The 15,087-nt window shown below is 38.3% G+C and overlaps 1 protein-coding gene across 3 annotated transcripts in view; it reads left to right on the top strand.

Annotated features, from left to right (window-relative positions):
• The window catches only part of TTC26 (tetratricopeptide repeat domain 26), a 45,490-nt gene that overhangs the window by 12,291 nt on the left and 18,112 nt on the right, over positions 1-15,087 (top strand). For all 3 annotated transcript variants that reach the window (XM_032305565.1, XM_032305564.1, XM_032305566.1), the window contains 3 exons: positions 4,566-4,711; positions 5,649-5,820; positions 10,576-10,650. In XM_032305565.1, coding sequence (XP_032161456.1) covers positions 4,566-4,711; positions 5,649-5,820; positions 10,576-10,650 — 393 coding nt within the window. The remainder of the gene's footprint in view (positions 1-4,565; positions 4,712-5,648; positions 5,821-10,575; positions 10,651-15,087) is intronic.

The raw sequence follows: 15,087 nt of genomic DNA, 5'->3' as shown, positions 1-15,087 counted from the left end.
TTGTATGGAGCCACAAAACACCCTGAATAGCCAAAGCAATTCTGAAAAAGAAGAACAAACTTGAAGGCATCATGATTCCAGATTTCAAGCTTTATTACAAAGCTATGGTGATCAAGACAGTATGGTATGGGAACAAAAACAGACACACAGATCAGTGGAACAGAATAGAGAACCCAGAAATGGACCCATAATTGTATGGTCAACTAATATTTGACAAAGCAGGAAAGAATATCCAATGGAAAAAAATCATTCTCTTCAAATGGTGTTGGGAAAACTGGACAGCATCATGCAGAAGAATGAAACTAGACCACTTTCTTACATCATACACAAAAACAAATTCAAAATGGGTGAAAGACCTTAATGTGAGGGACACCTGGGTGGCTCAGTTGGTTGGACGACTGCCTTCGGCTCAGGTCATGATCCTGGAATCCCGGGATCGAGTCCCGCATTGGGCTCCCAGCTCCATGGGGAGTCTGCTTCTCTCTCTGACCTTCTCCTCGTTCATGCTCTCTCTCACTGTCTCTCTCTCAAGTAAATAAATAAAATCTTAAAAAAAAAAAAGACCTTAATGCAGACCTGTACCCCTAGGGATAAAAATATATGTTTATAAAAAATAAAAAATTAATTAAAAAAAAAAGAAAAAAAAAAAAGAAAATATACTGAGACAGTTACAAAAGTTAAAAAAAAAAAAAAAAAAAAAGACCTTAATGTGAGACAGGAAACCATCGTGATCCTTGAGGAGAATATAGGCAGCAACCTTTTTTACCTCAGCCATAGCAACTTCTTGCTAGATTCCTCTCCTGAAGCAAGGAAAACAAAAGCCAAAGTGAACTATTGGGACTTCATCAAGATAAAAAAGTTTCTACAGCAAAGAAGACAGTCAACGAAACTAAAAGGCAGCCTACAGTATGGGAGAAAATATTTGCAAAATCTACAAAGAGCTTAATCGAACTTCATACCCAAAAAACAACCCAATTGAGAAATGGGCAGAAGACCTGAGTAGACACTTTCCAGAAGAGATACCCAAATGGCTAACAGACACATGAAAAGATGCTCAGTATCACTCATCACCAAGGAAATATAAATCAAAACCATGATGAGATACCATCTCACATGTCAGGATGGCTAAAATTAATAACATAAGAAACAACAGGGGGTGGTGAGGATGCAAAGAAAGGGGAATTCTCGGGGCGCCTGGGTGGCTCAGTGGGTTGGAGCCTCTGCCTTCGGCTCAGGTCATGATCCCAGGATCCTGGGATCGAGCCCTGCATCAGGCTCTCTGCTTAGCAGGGAGCCCACTTCCTCCTCTCTCTCTCTCTCTCTCTGCCTGCCTCTCTGCCTACTTGTGATCTCTGAGAGATCACATGCAAACTGGTGCAACCGCTCTGGAGAATGGCATGCTGGTTCCTCAAAATGTTACAAATTGAACTGCCCAAGGTCACCTGGGTGGCTCAGTTGCTTAGGCATCTGACTTTGGCTCAGGTCATGATCTCAGGGTTCTGGGACAGAGCCTAGAGTCAGGCTCCTCCCTCAGTGGAGAGTCTGCTTTTCCCCCTCTCACAGCCCCTCCCCGCTCATGCTCGCTCTCCCCTCTCAAATCAATACATAAAATCTTTTTAAAAATACAAATAGAACTACCCTATGATCCAGCAGTTGCACCACTAGATATTTACCCAAAGGATATAAAAATATAGATTCAAAGGAATATTTGCACCCCAGTGTTTATAGCAGCATTATCAAGAGTAGCCAAACTATGAAGAGAGCCCAAATGTCCATCGACTGAGGCATGGATAAAGAACATGTGGTGTATATGTACAGTGGGCTATAACTCAGCCATAAAAATAGAGTGAAATCTTGCCATTTGCAATGACATGGATGGAGCTAGAGTCTATTATGCTAAGTGAAATAGAGAAAGACAAATACCATATGATCTCACTCATATGTGGAATTTAAGAAAGAAAACAGATGAACATATGGGAAGGGGGAAGAGGGGAAAAAAGGAGAGAGGGAAATAAGTCATAAGAAACTCTTAACGATAGTGAACGAACAGGGTTGATGGAGGGAGGTGGGTGGGGGATGGGCTAGATGGGTGATGGTCCTTAAAGGGGGCACTTGTTACGATGAGCACTGGGTGTTTTAAGTAAGTGATGAATCACTGAATTCTGCTTCAGAAACCAATATTGCACTGTATGTTAACTACCTAAAATTTAAATTAAAAAAATAAATAATAAAGGAAACTGCATTTCAGTCTTTTGTTATCTTATATCTCCATTTATTTTTTTTTTAAGATTTTGTTTACTTATTTGTCCGAGACAGAGGGAGAGAGAGCGAGCGAGCACAGGCAGACAGAGAGGCAGGCAAAGGCAGAGGGAGAAGCAGGCTCCCTGCCGAGCAAGGAGCCCGGTGTGGGACTCAATCCCAGGACGCTGGGATCATGACCTGAGCCGAAGGCAGCTGCTTAACCAACTGAGCCACCGAGGTGTCCCTTATATCTCCATTTAAGATAATTATTTTTAAGGGGTGCTTGGGTAGCTCCATTGGTTAAACATCTGCCTTCAGTTCAGGTCGTGATCCTGGGGTCATGGGATCGAGCCCCATATCAAGTTCTCTGGTCAAGTTCTCTGCTTCTCTTTCTGCCTCTCCCCCTGCTTGTGCTCTCTCTCTCTCAAATAAATAAAGATAATTATTTTTATACACATATTTATATTTTGTTCATTTTTCTGTTTTGAAGAATGAGCCTTAATGCCAAATATATGTTTTTGTATTCTGCCTTTTTTTTTTAAACTTAACCTTTATACAATGAGCATATCCCTGAGTCACTAAATAGTCTTTAAGACTGTGCCTTTTTTTTTTTTTAAGATTTTATTTATTTTTTTGACAGAGAAAGCGATCACAAGCAGGCAGAGAGGCAGGCAGAGGAGGAGGGGGAAGCACGCTCCCTGCCAAGCAAAGAGCCCAATTCGGGGCTCGATCCCAGGACCCTGAGATCATGACCTGAGCTGAAGGCAGAGGCTTAACCCACTGAGCCACCCAGGTGCCGCAAGACTGTGACGTCTTAAAATGGCATTTATAACATTTCATTGTATGCGTGTATCATAATTTAATGTTTCCTAGTTATTTGACTTTCAGATTGTACATATGTATGTATATGTCTATTTGTTTATTTTTAATTTTTTAATACTTAGGAATCCCTATCACCTATTTAATCCATCCCCTACCCACCTCCCCTCTGGTACCATCATTAAGAGTTTGTTTCTTGGTTTGCCTGTCTCTCTCTCCTAATTTGTTTTATTTATTAAATTCCACATACGAGTGGGTGCCTGGGTGGCTCAGTGGGTTAAGCCTCTGCTTTTGGCTCAGGTCATAATCCCACGGTCCCGGGATCAAGGTCTGCATCGGGCTCTCTGCTCAGCAGGGAGCCAGATTCCTCCTTTCTCTCTGCCTGCCTCTCTGCCTACTTGTGATCTCTGTGTGTCTCTGTCAAATAAATAAATAAAATCTTAAAAAGATTTTGAAAAAAAAATTCCACATATGAGTGAAATCATATGGTATTTGACTTTCTCTAACTGATTTATTTCACTTGGCATTTTACTCTCTAGATCCATCCTTTTGTCCCAAATGGCAAGATTTCATTCTTTTTCGTGGTTGAGTTATATTCCATGTATATAACATACATACATATATATATATCCATATGTATACACACACATATATACACATGCACAGATTCCCTCTCGCTCTAAAATAAATAAATATTTTTAAAAATTATTTTAAATTAAATTAAATATTTTAAATTAAAATATTTTTAAAATTATTTTTAAAAATATTTTTTAAAATAAATATTATTTTTAAAGCTTTTAATTGATATTTCTAAATTATTTTATGGAAACTTTATCAAATCATCTATAGGCAGTATATGAAAACGATTATTCTTAGTACATTTAAAAGTTTCATAGTGTAATTTTCCATCTCTGTTTGGTTCTTTCAGTTTTTGCATTACATGTTTTTCAGACTCTATCAATAAGTACATACAAATTTAGAATTGTTCTATCCACCAGTGGACTGAAACATCATTGTGCAATGTCTCTATCTCTAAAAATTTCTCTTCACATAAAGTCTGCTTCGTTATGTTTGTATACCTACACCACTCTCTTTTGTTTGGTGTCTGTCTATTATATCTCCTTACATACTTAAGATGAGATGCCCTAGTGCCCCTCTCTTCACATACTTTTAAACTTTCTACCTTAATGTGTCTTTATTTTTTAAAATGTGTCTCTTAAAAACAGCATATAAGAATGATAAAAAGACATAGGGGAAAAAATAGAAAGGAAGGGGGGGGTCAAGTAATTAATATTAGCTGTGACTCAAAGGCTTTGCCTCCAGAGGCTGTTTTCATTCTTACTCTGAAGGTGAGACAGGAGAGAAGACAAGGAACTGAAGGAAAATAGGGAGAACTGAGAGACCAAACGGCTAAAAGAGGAGGAGTTAAAATCTCTGTACCGTCGGTGGTGATTAACTGTACTCTCATGAATCTTTACATGTCTTTTTCCCTCTGTCAATTTTAGTTTAATGATGAGAAGAAGTTGATGAACTTTCATCAGAATCTTCAGGATATCACAGAAGATCAACTCAGTTTGGCCTCAATCCACTATATGCGATCTCACTACCAAGAAGCTATTGATATTTATAAGCGAATACTGCTAGATAACAGGTCTGTGTCCTTTCATGGCTACTCCAAATCTCATTTTGTTAGCTTTTTCTGTAACTGATTTGGCTGAGGACCTAGTGTTCTTTCGACCTATTATCACCATGTGTTCAAATCTGTTTAGCTAATAATGTGATCCGATTAAGAACTCCTTATTCTCTAGATCAGGGTTTCTCCACTTTTATTTCACTATCACCCTTCCAAGGAGTCTTTTTGGTCTTCCCCCCACCCCATCACCTTCTTGTGAAATTTTAAAACCACAGATACACTGTATGTCCATGTATTTACTGAATGTATATCTATGCTTTATACTTAAAATGAGTACAATTTTCTACTTCTTCATAAGGATCTTTACCCCTTTGAGGATGATATGGCCCCTGTTGAAAATGCATGGTCTAAATTTGTCATTTCAGCATTGTATTAGGTTGCAGGGAACTTGCCGACAAAATTAGAAATAAAACATTCTGAAGAATTAACATTCCAACTTTATCACTGACCACTGGGTATCTCTCCCACTTCCCAAAAATATCTCATCCACCTGCCTTCTCCCCTTTTGCTTACTTGCACCCCACCCATTCCCCTTCCCAGTCATTGAGTCTGCTTGCTTTGTGTGTCTGTCCTTTGTCTGGTACATACTTACTTACAGTTTAGCCCAGTTCGAGCATGCGTTAGTTTGGTCTTTTTAACATGAACTGGTAGGAGTTGAATGCTTCCCTTTCTCCTTGAGTTGTCATCTCTCTGTCTACTTAAATCACAACATCAACGTACTATAATACAAAAGAAAAATATTGCACTGATGATACCTTGCCTTCTTTATTCAAAAGGCAAGTTCATGTCCTCCTCACCTGGCTGTCAGTTTGAGCCATTAAAGAAGTCTTTGTAGTTTGACAACCTTACTATGAAGTAGACTTAAACTGTTAACCTTAATTCTTTCATCTAATAGGGAATACCTTGCCCTCAATGTATACGTGGCCCTATGTTACTACAAGTTGGATTACTATGATGTGTCTCAAGAAGTTCTGGCAGTTTACCTTCAGCAAATTCCTGATAGCACCATCGCACTCAATCTTAAGGCCTGTAATCATTTTCGCCTTTACAATGGCAAAGCAGCTGAGGTAGTGATGGAAATGTGTTTTTTAATTTATTTAATTCCACTTTGAATAACCCTATACTTTTTGGGTTATTCATAAGACTCTGTTATTTGTATCTCCTAATTAATACAATATCCCTTTGTTATTGCCAGGGTGATTCTGTAAGAACCAACCATATATGAATATTTATATTCATTAGATATTCTTAAAAAATGTTGATTTCTGAATTCTGTGTGTCTAATGTATTGGAGACGATCTTTACCTAGATGCTTTACGTTACCTTAAATATGTTGAAAGTGGACAGTTGTTCTTTTTCCTCTAAAATAGGTTTGTGGCTCTGTGGTTCATTGTCACCAGCATGTAAATCCCATCACAAACCTAAGATTTCCATCTGTCTTTTTCTTCAGTGCCCCATCTAAACATCTACCAGTTCCTCTCAGTTCTGCATCTTAGCTATCTCTTCTCCTCTACCACTGCTCTAGTCTGGGCACTCCTCATCTTTTATTTTGGTTCTTTAAATAATTTCCCTGCCCTAGTCTGCCCTCTCCCGTCTAGCCATTGATGTTATTCCACACACCATGCTTTCCTGCTATCATGGCTTTGCGTATACCATTCTCGTTTCCTGGAATGCCTCATTCTGCTTGGTACAATTCAGCATCTCTTTAGGGTTACCCCATGAGGCAATAGTGGTAAACGTTTTATAAATAGTTAGAAATTAGCTAACTTCTAGGCATATGCAGAATGGTTTGTATCTATTATTTAGTTTCTCTGGCAATTCTGTGGATAAATTCTGCTACAGCTCTCTTTATATAGGAAACTGAGAGTGCATAGTAGGCCATACAAGGGACCCCCTTTTATTTAATGTTATACACACACACACATACATAAGCATATATAGAGAGAGGAAAAAAAGGAGGGCATATTCTATACTATATGTATTTATAGCTATTTATTTATTTATGTGATAAACAGGTGATTTTTTAGAAGGTTTTATTAAGTACTGTCTGTACCCGACATGGGGCTCAATCTTATAACCCCAAGATCAAGAGTCACCCATACCACCAACTGAGCCAACCAGGTGCCCTATGTAGGCTATTTTTAGATTAACAGTGTGAGAGGGGCCGTGGAAATTACTTCCTCAACCATTATTTTAGTTGATGTCAGAAACCATCAAAATTTGATGTAAAATTTGTGCATGTGTCAAAATTTTAAAATCCCACCCTTGTCCAAAAAACAGTTTCAGCTGGTATCGTGCCACTGGGGGAGGAGGGAAAGGAACTGAAACCAGCAAACTAACTCTATCAAAGCAAAATTCACTCTGTAAATGCCATAGCAAGGGACATTATTTCCATATTTTAGCTGACAGCAGACTCAGCTCCTGAGTGAAACAGTGTTTATTAATTGTGGGAGGGGTGGCATGGAAAGCATGTGCCCTTAGCATAGGCCCAGATTGACTTTTTGTGGCTTGTGTTGATAAAAGTGATCTGTTGTGGCAATACAAATGCCCACCACTTCAATTGCTTAGTATGCAATCGAGCAGTCCATTTTTATGTTATGTACAATACATTCTTGGGTGTACTCACTGCAACTACAAAGTCCCCCGGGTCTGCCTAATTGGCTAGTTTCCAGCTCCAGCAGTTTAAACTGGTAGAGTTTATGGCCTTTGGTAAGAACAAATAAAAGAAATATATTCTTGCCTTTCTATCTTGAGTTAATCTTGGGAGTTCTTCCAAATTTTTTCCAGTCTATTAAATGTTTACATTTTGTCTGCACATGTTCTTTCCATAGTCTAATATGGTTAGCATGGTTAACCATATTCTGGAGGTCTAGCATGATGCAAGTTAGGGCACCAAACTGTATTTCCTGTCACCCAAAAGACATGCTTTTTCATTTGAAATGGTGTCTGTGCAGGTTGCATATTAATTTTATAATGTATTTCAGCAGTCAACAACAATGTCAAATGTACCCTGACAAACTTTTTTGGGGGGGGGGAGGGTGTTAGCAATAGAATATAGTTTGTGTTTGCCCATAATTTTATTAAGCCACTTAAAAATCAGGCATTCCTCCAGGAATTTGTATAATACATCCAATATTCTGTGGCTCCTTCTCTCCATAAACACCAGTAGCACTCTGCCCTTCTGTAGTAAGCATGACATAATGTGTAATGATTCACTTAATTCTTGAGGTAATTTAAATAACTTGCCCAAAGCTTTATACCTAACAAGTGACAAATTCAGATCTCAAAACCTTGTCTGTGTGACCCTAAAGTCCACAGACTTGGCTGCAAATTTAGGGCTACTTTCTTCTTTTCTCTTATGTCTGATTATATATAAATAGATGAATGGATAGATAGACAGATACATATAGGTATATTTATAGATATATATATATAGGTATATATACATACATAAAATAGCATGCGTACTATTTGATAGTTGCCTAATTATCTTTCATCTAGACAAGCTCATTGAGTATTGAAACTGTGTCTTTTGACATGTGTGTCCTGGTACCTGGCACAGTGCACACACAAAGCTCTCATTCTTTTCACAGATATGTGCAATCATCAGCTCAGTTTTAGAGCATTTGCATTACCTCAAAAAGAAACCCCATGCTCCTTAGGAACTCCATCAACCCCCGGCCCCCTATCCCCCCAGCCCAAGCAATTGCATATCTGCTTTCTGACTCTAGATTTGCCAGTTCTGGATATTTCATATAAAAGTAATATACAACGTGTGAACTTTTATGACTGTCTTCTTTTACTTAGCATGTTTATAAATTTCATCATGTTGTAGCCTATATTGTACTTCATTCGTTTTTATGACCAAATAATATTCTATTATGCGGATACAGTACATTTTGTTTATCCATTCGTCAGCTGATGGACATTGGGTCATTTTCACTTTTGGCCTATTATGAATAATGCTGTTATAAGCGTTTGTGTACATGTTCTTGGGCATGAGTTGAACATGTTTCCATTTCTCTTGGTCTTATGCCTAGGAGTGGAATCAGTGGGTTATATAGAGTTCTATATTTAATTGAGGAACTGCCAGGCTGTTTTACAGAGTAGCTACACCAGTTTACATTCCCACCAGCGGTGTATAAGAGTTTCGATTTCTCTACATCCTTGCCAGCAGTTATTATCTGACATTTTTTATTGTGGTCATCCCGTTGGATGTGCAGTGGAATCTCATTGTGGTTTTGATTTGCATTTCTCTGATGACTAATGATGCTGAACATCTTTTCGTGTACAGTGAGTGCTGCTTTCAGTTCTGTGCCCTAGGCATCTCACTTGGCCAGCCCTAGTTCCGGCTGGCCCTGCCTTAAATAAGAATTGTCCTTATGATATAAAAGATTTTGCCTTTTCACTTTCCTTTGCTCAAGTGTGCAGTGAAGCTTTCCAGAGATAGCATATTTCAAAATACATCAAATGCAGATAGAGACATGCTAATCTAGCTGTCCTCTTTTAAGCCAGACATTAAAGAGATTTGCAAAAATATAAAACAGTACTATTCTTCTCACTAAGTTTTTGTTCCATAAATGCAGTTTTCTTAAATGAAAAATATTTATGTTAATGTGTAGTGGGCTTCATCTTATGTTTGATTAATTGAATACTTAAAAATTTCTTTTTTAACTTCTAATCCAATATATATTATACTATGGGCTATTTATGTGGGCTGTAACCCACGTAAACAAAAGCTCTTTGGGATCCTTAACAATTTTTAAGATTGTAAAAGATATCCTGAGATCTAAAAGCTTGCAAACTGCTGATCTAGCCTAATATTTCCAAACACTTTAGAATTGCTGCTGTGGACAAGAGAAGGGATTAATGAAAATTTTGCTGAGGGGGTGTCTAGGTGGCTCAGAGTTAAGCCTCTGCCTTCAGCTCCATTCATAATCTCAGGGTCCTGGGATCGAGCCCCACATCAGGCTCTCTGCTCAGTGGGGAGCCTGCTTCCCCCACCCCCACCTGCCTCTGCCTACTTGTGATCTCTCTCTCCCTGTCAAATAAATAAATAAAATCTTTAAAAAAAAAGAAATTTAAAAAATAAAAAGTTTGCTGAGGTAGCTGCTCAATTCCATATGTGATCAAACAGAACACGTTTGTAGTGGTTAGTGAGAACAATCAAGAATTTAATTATTTTATTCTGAGAAACTTAGCTACCTAACTGATGGAAGTAGAAAAAGGAGGAAAGGAAGATAACTCAAAATTATAGATTGGCAAGGTAGGAATAACAAAAAGCTGAGGGAGGATAGGTGAATCTAGGGTATTAGCGAAGATGCTGGAAATGGCTGGCCATTTGTTCTACAGGGAGTGAAGCAGGTGAGAGAATACAGAAGAGATCTGATAGGTCTAATAAATGATAGAAGCTATTTTAATTGTGCTATATAACAGTGCAACTGAAAAGAGGTACTAAGAGAATTTGGGAGATGGGTGGAATGGTCAGATTGAAGAATCAGCCCCAGTTTTAAAAGTTTAGCTCCTTAATCACCTTTGACTCTGCAAGAAAAGATTAAGTAGGAGTCTTCAGACGTGAGCTCACCCATTTCAAACTCGCTGCTTTGTGTAAGTTTCAAGTCATTTATTGTTTATAAGCCTCAATGTTCTCATCTGTAAAATGAGGTTAACAATCACACTGACTCTTCGAGTCCTGAGGAACAAATGAAATACGAATGAAATGGCATGTTAAATTCTGTGTAAACTATAAAACATTGTGCAAATATGTGGTATAAGAACTATACACTTGTTATTTTCCTAAGCCTTTCCTTTTTTAATTTCAGGCAGAACTCAAAAGCTTGATGGACAACGCTTCTTCTTCCTTTGAGTTTGCTAAAGAACTCATCAGGCACAATCTGGTGAATAGCAGTTTCCTGTCTTGACTGAATTGAGTCTTATAGTCTATTTTGGTATATCTCAGCAGTTAGAAGGGGGAATGAAGGGAGATATTGCAAGAAATACTTCTCTACTCCAAGTGAACTCTTGTTATGGAGAAAAGAAAAATAAGTTTCAGATATCAGGTTCTTAGCTCAAGGAAACCCTTACTGGGAGGGCAGTAACACATGCATAATGTTTAGAAGTGCAAGGCAGTGCAGGGCCCAGGTGTTCATTTTGTTGGCAAAGACCAAGAAACATGTATCCTTGTAGGTTACAATAAATGGGAAGGATTTTTCTGGTGAAGTCCAACTCGGGTTCACCTTTGAAGGATGGCTGAGATTTAGAGGGTTCACGGAAAACAAGGATATGGAGTTAGAACAAAAATGACATAAAAGAAAAGTCATGAGCAGGCTAAGTTTACTAGAACAGGAAGTGTGCCTGCAGCATAGTGAAAAGGAAAATCTCAGTGGAGAAGTAAAAAGGCGGTCAGGTTGAAGACTGGACTGTGATGACCATTGATTAAAAAAAAAAAGTGTTCATATTCAGGTTCAATTTAATTGATCATGCAATATTGTGGATATGGAGCCCCTTCTTTCAACTCGGACACCTGGGGACACTGGGAAAATGCCATGATATTGCTGAGTTTCAGATCCCTCATGTGAGAATGGCGTCAATAATAGCTACACCTGCTCCTTCTGATTTCTCTATTCTTTTTTTAGCACCAGTTCTGCTTTAGGCTCTCTCCTCCCCTTTCCCTCTGATTTCTGCTTGGTCACTTAATCCTGTTGATTCTTTCTTGGCAAAGTCTTATATTTATTCCATTCCTTCTCTAATTCAGGCCTCCATCACAGATAAAATTTTTCTGGATAATTTCTATTATGAGCTTCTGCCTCTTTTCACTTCTCATCTAGTTTATCAACTTAAATTTTTGTGGAGAGTGATGTGTTAGAGATAGTAGTCTGGAAATCAAGCTTGGAGAGAGATCAAGACTGGAGAGCAGATTTAGGAGTTTTATAAGAGAAATGATAGCCACAAGTCCTGACAACTAAACATGAAGAAAGCGAGTAAGTTGACTAGTGTGCTGGGAATAGGAGGTAAGCAGTGAAGAGAATAATAAGCCACAAAGTTTTGAAGTGTGGCATTAAAAGGAAAGAGAAAAATAGGGCACTCTCCAGGGGGAACAGTGCACCAAGTGCTTGTGTATGTTTAAAGCTGAGAAGTAGGACCAGGACTAATGAAGATAGAATAATTAATAGAGAAACAAGATCCAGATTGAGTTAAAAGTTATGAGATCCATGGACTGGGAGAACAAACATTGTCAAAACGTTTGTATTACTCAAAGCAATTGGGTAGTACAAACCCAATATCCAATTAATTAATTAATTAACCCAATTAATACCCAATTAAATCCCAAATAGGGATTTAATGCAATGCCTATAAAAATACCAACAGCATTTTTCACAGAACTAGAGCAAACATTCCTAAATTTGTATGGAACTATAAGAGACCCCAGATAGCTAAAGCAATTTTGAAAAAAAAAAAAAGAACAAAACTGGAGATAGCACAATCCCAGATTTCAAGATATAATACAGAGCTATAGTAATCAAAATACTGTGGTACTGGCATAAGAACAGACAGAACAGAATAGAGAACCCAGAAATAAACACATAATTATATGGTCAATTAGGAAGCAAGAATATACAATGGGGAAAATTCTCTTCAACAAATTGTGTTGGGCGGACTAGACAACAACATGCAGAAGAATGAAACTGAAACACTTTCTTATAACATACACAAAAATAGGGACGCCTGGGTGGCTCAGTTGGTTAAGCAGCTGCCTTCGGTTCGGGTCATGATCCCAGCGTCCTGGGATCGAGTCCCACATCGGGCTCCTTGCTCAGCGGGGAGCCTGCTTCTCCCTCTGCCTCTGCCTGCCATTCTGTCTGCCTGTGCTCGCTCTCCCCCCCCCCGATAAATAAATAAAATCTTTAAAAAAAAAATACACAAAAATAAATACCAAATGGATTAAGAACCTAAATGTGAGACCTGAACCATAAATATCCTAGAAGAAAGCACAGGCAGTAATCTTTCTGACATCAGCCATGAAACATTTTTCTAGATCTGTCTTCTGAGTCAAGCGCAACAAAAGCAAAAATAATATTGGGACTAAAAACTTCTGCACAGCCAATGAAACAGTCAACAAAACAAAAAGACAACCTATTAAGTGGGAGAAGATATTTGCAAATGACACATCCCATAAGTGGTTAGGATCCAAGATGTATAAAGAACTTAAACAACTCGGGGTGCCTGGGTGGCTCAGCTGGTTAAGCGTCTGGCTCTTGATCTCAGTTCAGGTCTGGATCTCAGAGTCATGAGTTCAATCCCTGCCCTGCACTCTACACTGGGTGTGGAGAAAAAAAAAAAGGGAAAAAAGAACTTTTACAACTCAACACCAAAACTCCTGAATAATCTAATTTAAAAATGATCAGAGACATGAACATTCTCCAAAGAAGACAGACATACAGATAGCCAAGAGACTATGTAAAAATGTGCAACATCACTGATCATCAGGGAAATGCAAATCAAAACCACAATGAGGTATACTTCACACCTGTCCAAATGGCTAAAGTCAAAAACACAAGAAACAACAAGTGTTGGCAAGGATGTGGAAATAAAGGAACCCTTGTGCACGATTGGTGGGAGTGTAAACTGGTGCAGCCATTCTGGGAAACAGTAAGGAGGTTCCTCAGAAAATTAAAAATTGAATTACCATGTGATATACTAATTCCACTACTGGGTAATTACCTGAAGAACTTGAAAACACTAATGCAAAAAAATACATTCATCCTTATGTTTTTTGCAGCATTATTTACAATAGCCAAATATGGAAGCAACCCAGTGTCCATCAATAGATGAATGGATACAATAGAGTCCAATGGCTACCGTGGAATACTATTCACCCATAAAAATGAAAGAAATCTTGCCATTTGGGACAGCATGGATGGATCTAGAGAGTATAATGCCAAGTGAAATAAGTCAGTTAGACAAAGACAAATACCATATGATTTCACTCATATGTGGAATTTAAGAAACAAAATTAAAAAAGACAAACCAAGAAACAGACTCTTAACTATAGAGAACAAGCTGGTGATTAGCAGAAGGGAGGCGGATGGGGGTAGGGGGGAAGTAGGTAATGGGGATGAAGATTACACTTAGCATGATGAGCGCTGAGTAATGGATAGGATTGTTGAATTACTATATTGTACATCTGAAATTAATATAACACTGTATATTAATTTATACTGGGATTAATTTTTTCTAAGTCTGGAGATCAAGAAGACAAAAAAATTAACCTTAGCAAACGAAGGGAACATCTCAGACAAAGAAGAATCAAGAAAGCTGACCAAGTGGATATTTTTTAGTTAGAAAGGAGAGATTAGGTAGTTCATATCTGATGGCCTTGATTTCTGTATATTTATTTGTGAAAAAACTTGCTATGTGCTAGACACTGTCCTAGGTTCTGGGTATACAAGAACACACAAACCTGCTTTACTGAATGGTATTTTGTTTTAGCTTTTCTCTATAGCATTTACTGTCAAATGAAGTAATACTTATGTGTTTGCTGTTTGAGGCTGTCTCCCTACTTGAGTGTAGCCTATGTAGTGACGGGAGTGATTATTCCTGCTGTAACCCCAGTGCTTACTACAATCCCATGCATACAGTAGGTGCTAATGAGTGTTGACTGTGTTAATTAAATATTACCTACTATGTACCACACATTTAGCCCACTTTAACTCATTCAACCCTCATTAATAATCCTAATAGGTAGGCATCATTAATGCCATTTAGAGATGAGGAAACAGGCTCAGAAAGGTTATATAAATTCCTTCATAGAGTTTGTTCATTTCTCTTTAGAAAAAAAGAGACAGAGAGCAGGGAGCGCCAGAGGGAGAGGGAGAGAGAGAATCCTTGGACTCCATGCCAGGCAGAGTCCGACGTCGGGCTTGATCCTACAACCTTGAAATCATGACCTCAGGCAAAATCAAGAGTTAGATACATGGGGAGCCTGGGTGGTTCAGTTGGTTAAGACTCTGCCTTTGGCTCAGGTTATGATCTAAAGGTGCTGGAATCAGGCTCTCTGCTCAGCAGGGAGTCTGCTTCTGCCTCTTCTTCCTCTGCCTCTAACCCTGCTTGTGCATGCACAGGCACATTCTCTCTCTCAGATAAATAAAGCCATTTAAAAAAAAAGAAGAATTAGATGTTTGACTGAGGCACCCAGGTGCCCCATTCTTGGAGCTTTTGATTCAAAATATCTGTCTAGAAAAATGTTTTATTAATTTTGGGGTACTTTAAAGAGTTTTCTGCAGTTCTTATGAAAAGGAAATGTATACAGTAGGCTTATGCCTTTGTTCTGTTTT

This window comes from Mustela erminea, chromosome 11 (genome assembly GCF_009829155.1).
Source record: "Mustela erminea isolate mMusErm1 chromosome 11, mMusErm1.Pri, whole genome shotgun sequence".
NCBI lineage: Eukaryota > Metazoa > Chordata > Mammalia > Carnivora > Mustelidae > Mustela > Mustela erminea.
The sequence above is the reverse complement of the archived record's forward strand: the minus strand, read 5'-3'. Positions and strand labels throughout refer to the sequence as shown.